The 15,230-nt window shown below is 31.8% G+C and overlaps 1 protein-coding gene across 1 annotated transcript; it reads right to left on the reverse strand.

Moving 5' to 3' along the window:
• Positions 1-502: 502 nt before the first annotated feature.
• LOC130445169 (nose resistant to fluoxetine protein 6-like) lies at positions 503-15,230 on the reverse strand. Its single transcript, XM_056780696.1, has 11 exons — positions 14,924-15,230; positions 12,082-12,323; positions 10,518-10,738; positions 9,870-9,964; positions 9,129-9,322; positions 7,351-7,514; positions 6,471-6,639; positions 4,680-4,873; positions 3,727-4,058; positions 1,531-1,673; positions 503-997 (listed from the first exon to the last, which is right to left on the reverse strand). The coding sequence occupies exons 1-11, from the start codon at positions 15,120-15,122 to the stop codon at positions 776-778; spliced, it is 2,175 nt and encodes a 724-aa protein (XP_056636674.1). The 5' UTR covers positions 15,123-15,230; the 3' UTR covers positions 503-775.

Raw genomic sequence — 15,230 nt, forward strand, 5'->3', positions numbered from 1 at the left:
ACAACGGCAAGCCTTATCAACTTCTTTCATCTGTTCACTTGGTGTTTTTCTTGGGGCGCACGAGGTCCCGGCAGGATGACGTGACGCGAGCCTTATCTATTGAATAGTCATGACAACAAGGCGTCGATAATGTTGTTGATGCGTTTCGAGGAGAGAGGACATACCGGATCATTGCTAGTGATTATTTTTTGATGAAGTATGGCTTTTTTGAGGGGATATTGTGAGAAATTGACTCGTCATCACCGTTAGCGCTATCAGAAGAAAGTTCAGGAGTGTGGTTGTGACCCGTTTGAGCTGCGTTACGAAGATATAGAGGAAGATAAGTTTTCCGCACGAACTTTACGGCCGCATGAGTAGAGTAATCCAAGGAGACAAATATGACAGCCTTCTCCTTTTCCTTTTGTTGCAATCAACTGTTTTTATTTCAAGTTGAAACATTATACCGACTGATTTAATGATGTTTCTGAAGACATTTCATTGGAAAACAGGATATACGAATGAAATAACTGCAAAAAAATTATTTATTTATTCGAAAAAAAATATAAAAGTTTCATTTTTCTATAATAATCACATATCACAGGATATTTTCATCTTCCTATGGATAAATGATGAATAGAAGTGTCATATACAGTTAAAAAGTAAAAATCTCAAAAATATTAATAGAGCTAAAAAATTTGCATTCTCAAACAGCAGCCACAAATTGAGCGAGGATAAAAAATATTATTGATATAACTGTGTTTTCATCGTCTTCATTGTCTTTGTGCATTATTTCATCTTACACATTATTTGCACGTGGAATGTTACAATTTTCATCATCTATATTCACCACTTCTTGTTTTATGTGTTTATCTTCTTGGATAGCAGTATTATGTTGCGGTTTCTTTGTGTTTTTACTAAATATGAGCCGTTCAATTCCTATGATGGGCGATTCAAATACCATACTGAGTAAAAATCCAAAACTGAAGGACATAACGATATCTCCAAACGCCTCATAAAACTGGAACAAAAGATCGATTAGTTCGATAACTTAGTATATCGATTTGTCATTTAGAAATATTGACTATCAATTGTCATAATTTTTATATAGACGTTCAAAAATCGCCTCGTCTTTTGATTTAACGAATAAAAAGACAAATAATTTGATGTATACTTCACGAAAATTTTATTATAATGAGTCAGTTTTAAATAAAAATAGTCGAACTGGAAAGAACGAATTAATGAAAGCAATCGCAGAAACTATTTAACTGATATTTTTAGGTAAATTATTACAAGTTAAGAGTATTGTATAGTGTGCAAATAAAGCAAAATCGGAACAGACAGTGTTTATTAATTCACCCCACGAATAGAAAGACTGTAAATAAATACGAAAAACGTTTCAATACTATTGAAAAATTTTAATATCTAATAGTTGCCTTTTAGGTTGGATACCATGAAGAAATTTTAATAAATAATAACTTTTTTGGTAATATTAGAAATAATAAAGTTTACCAAAGGCAGTTGACACATAAATATAAAGATTTTGACACTTACTGTACTGAAGACAGAGGTGTAACTAGGTTGACGCAATACAGCAGCTGTGTACAATTGGATAGCACCATGACAAAGAAATGTTGTGTAGCTAATGCGGCTGAGAATAATAAATGGTCTCCAAGATAATATTGGTTCTACCCAAGCTAAAATTAAAAAAAATAAATGTGATCTTTTTCGATCTACTGTTACAATGTGAGAGCGAATGCAAGAGTGGCCTTCCAGACACTTTCTCTATGGTGATTTTTTGTTTTTGATGTCATTCGTTGTAATAAAGGTACAGTGTTTGAAGCACGGTCTTATATACTAGTCTGTAAACGGTGGTAGCGGGGTGGGTTAATTTCACGAGCGCTAAATTACGGTATTCCGTGATCGCCATCATAACTCAGAATATGGCCACGGAGCATTTTGGATTGCAGAAGAGGCAAAAACGTTCGATCAATTACCTCCTAAAGTGAGTGAAAGGAGACTGGGTATAATCGTAGATAAAATTGATCCCAATAAAGATGGACTGATTAATAGATTTTAATAATTAATAAGATTCGATTCACAAACAAAATATATACCACTGAAGATATAGCAATTCTACAAGAAATGATTTACGGCTTACTGGAAAACATGGATCCATCTGAAATTGAAAAAATGTAACAGGATTTTCATACAAGAAATTGATTATCAAAAACAGAAGGCGTTGGCAAACTGCAGATAAAGATGGTGATGACAGTTCAATCAAGGAAGAATTTGCATCTTTTCTATATCCAATATATGAGTGATTTGTAGTAGAAACTTTAAAAGACATTGATGAAAACAATGATGGCAAGATACGTAGGAGATTCTGATGACTACGAACAACTTAATCAGGATGAAGCTTTAACCAAATATGATATTTTCATTGGATCTCAAGTACACACTTTGGAGAAGTGTTAACTAGGCACGAGGAATTTTGTGCATCCTTAAATATGATCGAAATGTTTACATATGATATTATTTGAGTCAAAATATCCATCTCTGTCCTACCCCCGATCTTACATGGAACCGTGTCCTTTCCATATCCATCTATAGTATCTATAAATAGTAGCGCCGCTCCATGGCTATTTCAAACACTTAGAATCCAGACCTGTATATAAAACCGTGGTTTGAAGTAATTAGCAATTTTATTCGTGTGAAATGGACTTTATCATCAAAACTTTGTGTTTCTACATTAATTTCAATTTGAAATTCTTTTGACTTATATGGAGGGATGTATTCGGAAGAAGGAAGAATTAAATTTTGCTTGAAGCGATTCGCAACAAGCGAGCTGCCTCGGGAGGCAAATCCTCGACCAGTCAGTACAAGACTCGCTTAAGACACGGCCTCCGGGATGGTACCAAGACCCTAGACGAACTTTTTCGGTTTTTGTGCTCAAAGGCGCCCCAGTACGTTTGTCGCGTCCACTCTAGGCTGCATTTCGTCTCGCTTGTTCGTGGACTGCTAGCGCAAACATGTTTCAAATTAATACAATTATATAGTGAATATACACACCTTTATGACGCGCAATGTCCGATTATACTAACATTATACTAAAAAAAAATCTATTTTGGATATAATTTTTACATTCAAAAACTTTCAAGTTCCTTTTACTTTTTTAAAGGCCGTGGTAGCAATAGCTTCCCAAACGTACGGCCTCATGGCGATCTTGAGCAAAACTGGCTCGACCTTTTCTCTCGTGGAAAATCTTTGCTAACACAAGACCGCCTCAAGTAGCGAAAGTTGCGCTACAAGGTTCAGGTAAAGGGATTAGGCAACCAAAAGTTGGGAGCAATTTGAATCAGCTTCGAAGGCTAATCACTAAATAAGGGCTTCTCTCAAAATTTCACACAAAGATAGATTGCATACATTGCATAAAATGATAGAAAAGTTTTAATACTCACATGAAGAGTAGGATTTGAAACTCTGGATATTTTGGAACAATTTGAAGCTAGATATATACGAACTATGTGGAATTAGAAGGATATTATCGTATAAAATATAATATTTTTTTAACAATAAAACGTCTTCATTAAAAAGTCATTCTTTTGCAAAAACACCCTCCGATATATTTTTTGATAGGATAGAGAGAATTTAGAGTTTTACTATGATTGATCAGAATATATATACATATAAAGTACAATTTGTCTCTGATTATATTAATAAATAGGAAAATAAGAGAGATTTACTTACGCCCTCTTCCGGAAGAAATACTGATAATCGCCCATGCGATGCCAAGCACAAAAGTTACATGATGGAAACCACCGTATACTGCAGAAATTACTGAATTTTCTGCAAACTGAGGCAAATAAAATAAGAATCCAATATGGATAGTAGAAATTGTAATAAGTGAAGCGATACACCATCCGGTCCTATTCATCCATTTAGGTAGTTTGTAAGCTGAATTCTTCATTCTGTATTTAATGTAACCAGTTAGCACCCCTAAGAAATATGGACTAGATCTCATGTGTGAAGGAATATATATATCCCGAAACGTCGTATTGTAAACTGGATCTTTTAATAATCTGAAAAAATTAATTAATATATACAGAATTCAATTTCCAAAATGCAAAATTTGGAAAACAATATTCATGAAAAAAGAAATATGCGAAGACATAAAAATGAAGGTATAGAACAGCTCTTTATATGAAAATAAATCCTGACTAATGAAAAAAGAAGACACACATGAAACAATTAACGAAATTAACATAGAAAAAGTGGATGGACAGGATAAGAAACGAGGTAATTAGAGAGAAGTTCAACCAATTGGAATTGGAAACAAAATCTTTGAAAGATGTCGGAACTGGTATGGACATAAAGAGAGAAGAGCACAACCAAACTTAATAAAAAAATGACGAAGCAAAAGACATAAGAAATAAAGTAAAGAAAACTAAGAAGAAAAATCAATACGACAAATGAATTAAGTAGCACAGAATGGAAAAGAGTTGAAAAAATGGATGAAAGGAGAATAAAAAATTAGCTAGTTGGTGATTTATCTGATCCAGGATCTTGTTGACATCCGACGATGCCGTCAAAGATAGGTTGATTTACTTGATCTAGTTTTACACGTTTTAAATGTTTTTATTAATAAATCGTCTTGGTTTTTTTATCAAGAAAAAAATATATTATCAATTTATCTTACTCACTTTGTATATAGTAATAAAATTGGTTCTTCTTTATAGATGTAGACCGAAGTTGTAACAATTATAGCTGAGCATACTAACAATACTAGAATTGTTCCTATACCTAACATTACCTTCCATTTCAATAGAATAACTAATATGGGTATGAGAAGGAAGTAATGCATGTCACACGTTAAATACCACGATTGAAACATACACTGAAACACAAATCACATGTATATTAGAATTATATATGTTCAAATTTACTGGATAGTTTATAAAATTCCCAGCTCGTAATAGGGAATGTGATAAATATCATAGCTTATTGGTAGTATTCGTGATTTTTTTAATTTAAATTAGATTTTCTCACATTTATAGTTAATCTTTACTTTATATCAGTAAAAGTAATAAAGATCTTAAACATCATCATAAAATATAATTGTAGTAAATTTTATGCCAAAAGCTACGCCTTTTATAAGTAAAACATCATTTTCAACATTAATGGATGATCAGATATAACATCAGATTCAAATCAACGAACTCTGCTTATTGGGCCAGTAGAATAAAGTGCAGGTTTGTTTTTGAGTACTCCCTAATCTAACCTAACCTAATTATTATTTGTTTTCCTGGTATCCATAATATTAAGTAATTTGGAATTAAAACGCTCAAGCACACATTAATCAATGTTTTATTTTTTACGAAAGCGAAAAAACTACTTCTGAAATTACGTGGTGGTGTTACGTTCCAAGCAGTTGCACAAACTGAACGAATTTTCGTAAAGTTGGGGACTTTTATCACATTCCCTATTACGAGCTAGGGATTTTATTAACTAACCGATAAATATATATTGTAATGAATCGAGGAATATCAGATCTCAATCTGAAGATATTAGTACTTATCAATGTAAGCTGGAAAATATATTTGTGCATGCGTTAAAATATTCTCACTGTAATTTCAGTCATTTTGGATGCTTAGTTTCTGTTTCGTATAAGTGTGTTGTTATGTAAATGACTGTTATGTGTACAGACTGCTTATCTTTATTTTCACATCAATTTCAAAAATACGACTGCCAAAATTCAGATGTAGACGTTTCAACAAAAGCATATGACCGGTATGGCTGGCCGCCACTGCTGGACGTCGCGGCGAACTGTCCATTGAGATTCGAATTATGAGAATCTTCTATATAATCAAAATTATAAAAGTCAGTCCAGTTATTCAGTTCAATTTTATTTTGTCTTCTTTGAGCTTTTGTCCTTTATATAGGACTCAATCCATGAATATTCTTATTCATCCTTTGAAGTTCGTGTGGCATGGAGAGTATCATAGAGATTATGGAAGTTGAACAGACAATAGTAGAGGTGGACAACTGATCTGGTTTGGACATGTGTGGAGAGTGAAGAAGTTGAGACTACCTAAGCAAGTCATCATGTAGAAACCAGGACATAAAAGACAGGAAAGGTATTGGAGAAGCTGGATAATTGGAAATAATGAAGAAATCAAAGGAAGAGGATTTGAAGATGCAGAATGAAATGATACAGTATTTAGTATTGACAATATTGTTGAGTAGTTTAACTATATTGTAAAATTTTTAATTTTCTCTTTATTAGATCATTCTAAAAAATTGAATATTTTTGACTTTTCAAATTTTACAACTTTCTCCTTATTTCCGTTTATTTGTCAAATGTTCACATTTATAAAATCAACAGCTTGTGAATTTAATTTTGAAAACACTTTCTCTACGAGGTACAGTTCTGTGATTTTGTATCACTTTTATTCCTAAAGAACTAAGTATTCTATTATCGGTCTCATACGTACCAGTTTTTCCACATTGACGTAATTGTTTATGTATAATATATTTGTCCACCAACTTTCCAAACAACGTTCACGTTCAACACCTATCCGTTCCTCCCAAAAAGGTCCACTACCTATTTTATAGTAAATGGTACAATAAAATGCTAATACTATTCCATAAACTGGTACCATCCTGTAAAACACTTACATATTAACATTTTCCAAGAAATCGCTATACAAATATCTTATAGATACGGTGTAAAATACTGAATACATTGTTTACACCAACATTCACAATTACACTGTCCGAAACGCGTTTTGATAACCAAGTTATCCTCTTCAGAGACTGAAGATAAACTGTTTACCTTGAGTTTCTGAAGACGATAACTTGGCTATAGAAACGCGCGTCAGACACAGTGTAATTGTGTGTGTTGGTATAGTGGTGGTGTAAACAGTGTATTCAGTATGAATATCGCCAACGGTTCCAGAAATTTCAACTTAACGGTGTAAATCCTTGATAGCGAAGTTTCAAGCCCTAAAAATTCTAAATAACTTAATCAAAACTACAGTAAACCTAGCCTAACATAAGCTAGAAATATTTAGATCACTTTACAGTCAACTACAAGTAGAACTTCATGGACTCTCAGTCAGTTGCTAGCATTCAGACGATAGCTTTACTGGAGGACCTTCAGGAAGAAGTTGGGTAGAGAAATAATGTCTTTGGATTGAGCATTTCAGAACCAAATTAGATCGGCTGAATATGGAAATTACCTACAGACAAGTTTGCTCTTAGTTTATTTGTACCAAGCGTTGCCCTTTCTAGTATATTTTAGCTGCTTCATTTATTTTATTCTCTGCTTTATCCAGATTTAAGCCATTATCATCAACAATATTTATAACTTACCTAATCAATCGATGGACAAAAATTAGAAGTATATTAACCAATTTTATGGAATGTTCCAATCTTGTTAAAATAAAGTAGCTCGATAGAAAACCGGCTATAAGGAAAAATGTATCAACTATTATTGGACCATTCAAAATAGTAGCTGCTTCAGCTTTTGAATATACCTAAAAATATAAAACATATGTTAAACTATAACGGATACACTGTTTCCTCACGTGAGGGAGTAATGAATTATCTTTGAATAGGGTATTTGATAGTGGTATAAAATAAATTCATATTGATCTTTATTCACGTTAAAAGTCTCAAAAATTTATAAAAAAAAAACAATATTTTTATTATTTTTCGTTAAAATCGTTATAATATTAATGAAAAATTGGAGCATTTTGTCAGCTGCGAGTGACGTCACTATATAGTGAACGTTCGATGCACCAGTAATTCCATTTTATTGTAGATCACAGATGAATTCACGAATTTATATCTGAATTAAGTTTTGATTTGTGCATTTTTATTTTGAATTAAAAACATTTATAACGGAAAGCGAATCATGGTGGCAGGATTCTTTGTAACCAATAATGATGTCTGTACTGCTGGATTTTGAAATGTTAAAATTTCAATATCAGCATCAACCATTCACTTGATGCCTCAATATTTTTTTATTTAAGTGCATTAAAGTTGTGATATTTGAATTGATTGGGCTATCATTTTATTATTTTATGAATAATTATGATTTGTGATATTAAAATTACATATTATTTATTCTTCAATTAGAGTTTAGAAGCAAAAAAAAGAGTTTGTGGAATTTAACATAATATCTTCCTTTTCTTCTTCTTTTTTCAATAAATTCATTAAACGTATCCATTAATTAATTAATTAAATTTTTATTCTATGTCATACTCAAAAATGCCATCTTTTCTCACATTTTGGGCACAAAATATTCATTGTAAAGTCAAAAATATAAATTTAAAAATTCATACATAACATTAAAGTATCTCTTCGAACAAGTTGTAACCACTTTTTTCATTCCTTTATTGCTCTAGGCACGTGTACAAATAGTAAACACCCCTTAAAAGTCTTAAAAAATCTTTTATATTTCAACAGCAAATAAAAACTGAAGAATGTTGTTAACTGTTAACAAGCTCTGATTGAAGTCAGTGTATCGTGTATCGCCATATTGATAATGAGCGTTTTAGCGGAAAGTTTAAATCGAAAATTTGACAGTTTTATATGTGATGCTAATATTGAGAAATTCTAATAATTTGGCATCTTAAATTAGCGTTATATAAATAATTGAAAACACTTTTTCAAGTTTTGTCAACAATATTTACTTATCTGTATGTCACAAATTCAAAATTCATGCACCCTGTATAATGAGTTTTGTCATTGTAACTTATCAATTTCTAATGTTAAAGGCTGCTTGACATGATGCAATACAACGCGCAATGCAATTCAAGACGCAATATTTCTTGATCGATCAAAAGCATGCGCAGATGAAGTTCATCTGATTGTTTCATGCAAGATCTTGGTTTTGGTTTTGTAGCATTTTTATTGCTAGTAACTTTTGGCTTAAAAGATCAGCTTACTTTCATAAAACTTAGCTTTGGTATTTTCATTGTTGAACTAGGTACAAAATATTAGATAAAATTTGAGGTTAGGAATTTGTTTACTTTTACTGTTTACAGAGACTTGCATGCAATTTCTTGCACGTTGTATTGCATTATGTCAAGCGGCCTTTAGAGACAAAGTTTAATCTTGACGGGTTAAAAGGATTTAAATCGTACCTCCTCTATAAAAGGGGCGTTGTATAGAGGACCACCAAACGTAAACATGCAACGATGTCCAAAAATAATAAGAAATAATGAGATCACTTTAATACCAGCCAAACAGTCTAAGCCATCGTCGTTTTCTGTTTTCGTCGCTAATTTCTTTAAATTATATGGAAATGAAAAGCATAAAAAAATGGTGTGCCAATTACCTACAAATATTAGTGATTAATTTAAGTTATTATTTATGAGTTACAGTAGAAACTCGATTATCCGGCCCTCAGTTATACGGATTCGCGATTATCCGGACTATCAACTGCGACCAATTAAATAATTAAGTAGTATTGAGATATAAGTTACAAAATATAAGATATCAAAGAGTGGGTCACTTGTAACAATAATGATTAAGGCTTTCAGATTCTGTCGGATGACGAAATCGTAAAAAACATATTGCAGATAAATGAACAGCAGGAAATGCAAGAAGATGAAACAGAAAAGAATCTAGACGTGGAAAATAATGTAAAGCCATCTCATGATGAAGCACTTCAGGCTCTGGAAATAGGTCTCAAATAGTTTGATAAACTTTGAATATTATTATTATTAAACTTATTTAACAAAATCCGCTTTTCTTCATATACTCGATTATCCGGACTTTCGATTATCCGAATCCTTAACAACAACAACTAGTCCAGTTAATCGAGTTTGCACTGTATTAGATTGCTGAAATACGATTTTGCCTGAAAAAAAAATGATGCTTACCTCGAAATCTTAGTAAAAAACCATCTTCTGATCTTGAAAGTAAGTCATAAATTGAACACACAAGCACCAATAAAATAAAGAATGCGACTACAGCTCTAGAAACAAGAAATAAATAAATAAATATGTGTAAAACTGATTCTCTTCTCATTCAATAACTTCCAGATTTAATTTATTAAACGATAAGTTTACAGACTGAAGTCTTTTTTCAATCAATCAAAATTGAGTATTTAATAGAATTCCTCATTTCTGTCTGGTTAAGGTTTTGTAAATTTATAAATTATTCTTCTATACTAGAAACAGCTTCAGCAAATCAAGAAATGATAAACTAAACTGCTAAACTCAGAGACTGAAAGTAAAACATACAGTCCAGGAGCCAGGTACAGTTTCGGTCAATTATTTTTTCTTGAGCGCGAAACTTCGTAAAATGCATTAGAGACTTATTTCTCCCGTTATAGTTTGCCTAATATTTTGAAGGAAAAAAAGTCAGCTGATCATAACATAGTGGATTATATCTCAGCTGGCTGCTTGAACATGAAAAAAAAATTGTAATAAATATTACACGATTACACAAGCAATTTTGGAATATGTAATTTCTAATATTTTTGTTTGGTTTTGGATTGAACGTTTGATTGAATTGGCTGTACTTACATAAAAACTATATCACCAGTCGAAGGTTTGTATTCTTTTTTAATTTGGCAATTTCTTTCGTCTATATCAATGGTTATATCAAATTCGTTATTTGTATTGTTTATAGTTTTGGATAAATATAATAGACGTTCTTTGAGGTCTTCACTTGTGCAAGATGATGGCATACAAATAGAAAAATAAATTTCGTTCCTTGAAGCTTTTGAAATTTCATTTTTATAAGCCTACAATAAATAACATCGTTTGAATTCTGTATTTTTTCATCGCATTTATCACAAAAGTTCCTGTCAATTTTTAAACCATTGATCAATCAACACCTAGTAAAATTTTAATTCATTCCCTCCAATAGTTTGTTATAAACAATAAAAGTGAACAAATTTTTGGTTTGAACAACCGAAAAACATACCATTGAGATAAGGCTTGAAAGTATTATGATGATTCTTCTCCAAGAAAATCAACCATCATTGACTAGAATTGGGAGTTTAAACGTTTTTGGGTTATATAATATAAATATAATATAATAATATAATAATATAAATTCACTAGATACTATATACAGAAGATATGGTATTGATATCAAATATCAGAAATAAGATGTAGAAGCTTCTGAATATATAGACTAAGTTTGAATTTTGTACTAGTTGGTGATATTCATACTGAACACACTGTTTACACCACCAATCACACTTACACTGTCTGACTACCATTTCGATACCGAGTTATCTGTAGATATCTGTAAACAAATAACATTCAGTTTACTTTCTGTATCTGAAAACGATAACTTGGTTATACAAGCACGAGTCAGGCAGTGTAAATGTTAGTGGTGGTGTAGTGGTAGTATGAACAGTGTGTTCAGTATATAATATATAGACTAAACAAATACAAATAACGAATAGGGAGAATTATTCAACGAGACTTTACTATAAACTGGGACATAGAGATATTGACATGGAAATGAAAAAGATCTAAAATACACTAACGTCACCAATAGTAACATATACAAGTAAAAATTCAACATTGAGGAAGAAGGATGAAGCCTAGATGTACACTATTGAAATGAAACACCTAAAAAGACAAACGGAGAAACGTAGAAAGGAAGAGATAAGACAAATAACAAAACAAGAACTAATAATACAAACAATAGAAACCAGCTAAATTGGATGGATATATCCTTTCAAAGAAGTGCTAGAAACAGGAAGTACTATAAAGAGAAGAAGATGTAGACCGAGAAAAAAGTAATAGACCAAATTAGAAATAAACGAGATAAGAATGAAAAAACTCTAAATGAAATGAAAAGATTAACAAGAGACATGAAAGAATGGATATATCGGTATGAGTACCAAATGAATCGGAATTTTCCTCCGATACCTGAAAAGGTAAAAAGGAAAAAGAAGTAGAGCAATGGTAACTTAAATATAGAATACGCCTTATTAATACTTTGTTATTATGACCAAACAAGTTTAGCATACTCGATTATTATCAGTGTAAACTTGAAATAGATACTTTTTTCGAAAATATTTTCATAGAACAAATGACAACTAAAGAATAGGTATTTTAGAAGACTTACCAACATTTTACTCCAAGCCGAAATGTTGTAAAACTTAGTGTAATCCGAGAATTCATAATCGATTTTTTCTTTTAGTTTAAATTTAGTATTTGGGATTATCGTTATTTTGGCCATGCAGTATTTTCCTACAAATAATTCATTCTGGCGAGGGACTTTAATTTCCAGACATTGATCAAAATTTCCCAAAGCGTACGGAGATCCATATAATACACCACTAGGAAATTTGGCGGAAGCGTCGTACACTGAAAAATTCGAGAAATATTTCTTATATTACACGTGGAATTTTATTGAATGACTTAGTCGTCAATCAATTATTCCAAATAACCAATTTCATTGAATCATTCCATAAAAATCTATTTCAATATAACGAGATATTGTTAGTAGATGAATGATAAAACATGGAACTAGAAAAAGTAAAAAAAGAGAAATTTATAATAAGAAATATTCCTGAAATAACTGATAAGTATTTGAATAGAAAACGAGATAAAATTGGTTTATAACACCATGTGAAAATTAATTTTTAAGCATTCTTTCCTTTCTTTACGTCAGTTAAATGAATGAATTCGCTTCAAAGTAAACCTGAACGTATAATAAATTAATACCAAGCCACAGAATACGTATTTGTGTATATATTGTGTAAAGTACAAATCAGCTAAGAAAAGGCCAGACGCGTCATAACTGACAAAGTCCTCAATAATTTCCTTGTCTCTTAGGCCCATCCCATTCATGTGACAGTGGCGTTTTTTTACGATTGTTCGGTATTTTGCAAGTGTTAAAAAGACTGGAAACGCTGCACGACTGCCGCATGGTCCAAATCAGAAATCGAAGGGAAGTCGTCGCGCAACCATGGATCTATTACCATTGCGAGTCCATCTTCGATGCTGCCAAGCCTTTACTTACGAAGGAAAGTACTGTAATATTATAAATAATTTGCGCTTATGGTCAGATGCATAACCGACCGAACATCGGACATTCAGCATTTAATATTGTTCGTTGTTCAGTAGATAGTGTGATTTATTGTGTTCGGTGTGACATAGTTTATTCTACAGATATCGCTGTTTTTGAACATTTGAAAATCGTTTTAAATAATGTCCGCAAAAAAAAGTTGGAAAGCAATCTTACTAAACGCAGCCAAGGACGAGAAATCATAAGCAATATTATTAATTTGATGAAAAAAGAGGCAGATGAAGGAGTTACTATTCCTTTGAAATATTATAGCTATGTAGCAAGATTTAATTCGAGAAGTAGGTTGAAGAAATGCGGAGTTTCCATATTTTTATACAGGCACCTACTTATTGAGTATCATATTTTAAATTAGAATATTAACATATTTTGATATTTCAGGGAAAGAGTACTAGCTGCTACTGTGGTGTCAAGGTCTACTTTTCAGAAGGTATCAAAAGAAGCTCAAAAAGTTGAGTGGGGAGGGCCAAGCACATCTTTTCAATCGCCGAAAAAAATACGTAACACAAAAAAAGAAAGCTGGATCGTATCTCGCCAGAGACCGCAATATATGTTATACTGATGAAACTTACATAAAGGATTCGTAAAAACCGGATTACTTATATTTAAATCAGGCAAGTTTGAATACTTGCATTTTTTAAAATAGAATTAGTGATGGCTAAAATATCGATATTTCGGCATATCGTATACCGAAAATTATGAATATTAATGTCAATATCTATATTCAGATTCCAGTGTCGACCAGACTTAGCCAGAATAGAAAAAATATTTTTTTGTACAATTGCATTTAAATTGCGACAAACCATAGCACTTACCACCTACTTGTCATTTACCAATAGAATTATAATTTACTTACTATATATACTTGTTTGTTTTTGCAGGTACAAAAACTGGTGATTACCATAAAGACATGAATAATCAAAATTTCATGACATGTGTTCAAAAGCAATTGTTGCCGAATCTACCAATAAAAAAAATATTACGACGGCTTCTAAGAAAGAAGAAATGTTAATCTGGCTAACAGAAAATGGATTACCAGCAGACCCCAAACTAACAAAACCGGAACTATACCGCATTTTTCAAGAAAATAAATTTCGCTTCCCCATAAAATACAAACTAGACGAATTGTTACAACAACATGGGCACCGTGTACTACGTTTACCTCCTTATCATCCAGAACTAAAGCCGATCGAAAAAATCTGGGCATTAGTAAAAAATTGGGTAGCTGCGCACAATACAACATTTAAACTGTCCGATACGGAGGCAAAAATTTGAGGAGGTATCGGAACAAGAGTGGTATAATATTTGCCAACATGTTAAAAAATATGAGAATGACCTTATACAAAAAGAGCACATCTTAGACCACACTCTAGATCACTTAATATTTACAGTAAATACGGGTTCATCGGAAGAAAGTGAAGACAAAAAAAGCGGGGATACTAATAGTTCATTAGAGGATGAACTAGGATGTTCGTCTCTAGTTTCTGATAGCGAATAATGTTTTTTTTTTTTTAAATTAACAACATAGATAAAATATTACACTCAACACGTGCAAAAACTGCATTTATTATAAACATACCATGCATACAACAAACCTCTATGTAATAAACAGTTGCTATTTCTAAAGATGATGACGTCTGTGGCGTTTTCTTAGTTGATTCGTACTTTACTTATTTTAGTCATTTATTGCGACTTAAGTGAGTTTTTTTAATCAGCACATAAGAAACAGAAATACATTCATATTAAGTGAGTATTCAGTTTGGAAAGGATTCGTGGGGTATCAGTACCTACATCAACATCCAAATCAAAACTGCATCACTCTCAAACAAATAACGAAGCGAAGAGGAAGAAATAATATAAAAATGTTATTTTTACTTACTTTCTGTAGCCCACAATTTCCATTTACCCAATTCTTCCCAATAGAATTTACTATGATTATAACATAAACTATTTTTTGCACCTAAAGTTGGAGTTAATAGCGTGTTTACTATATCTTTTCGGAATAAGTAATATGGTGTCATGGAATCACAATGGGATTGTAAAATTATTGTCAACAAAAACAATAAGTACAAATACATTTTTGTAACGTTTTTTGTATTTTCTGTCACTTTATTGTTTATAACTAAAGCTACTGGATCGGCTCATAATTTATATAAATGGAAATATAATATCCAAATTAATTTAAT

The sequence above is a fragment of the Diorhabda sublineata genome, chromosome 6 (assembly GCF_026230105.1).
Source record: "Diorhabda sublineata isolate icDioSubl1.1 chromosome 6, icDioSubl1.1, whole genome shotgun sequence".
Taxonomy (NCBI): domain Eukaryota; kingdom Metazoa; phylum Arthropoda; class Insecta; order Coleoptera; family Chrysomelidae; genus Diorhabda; species Diorhabda sublineata.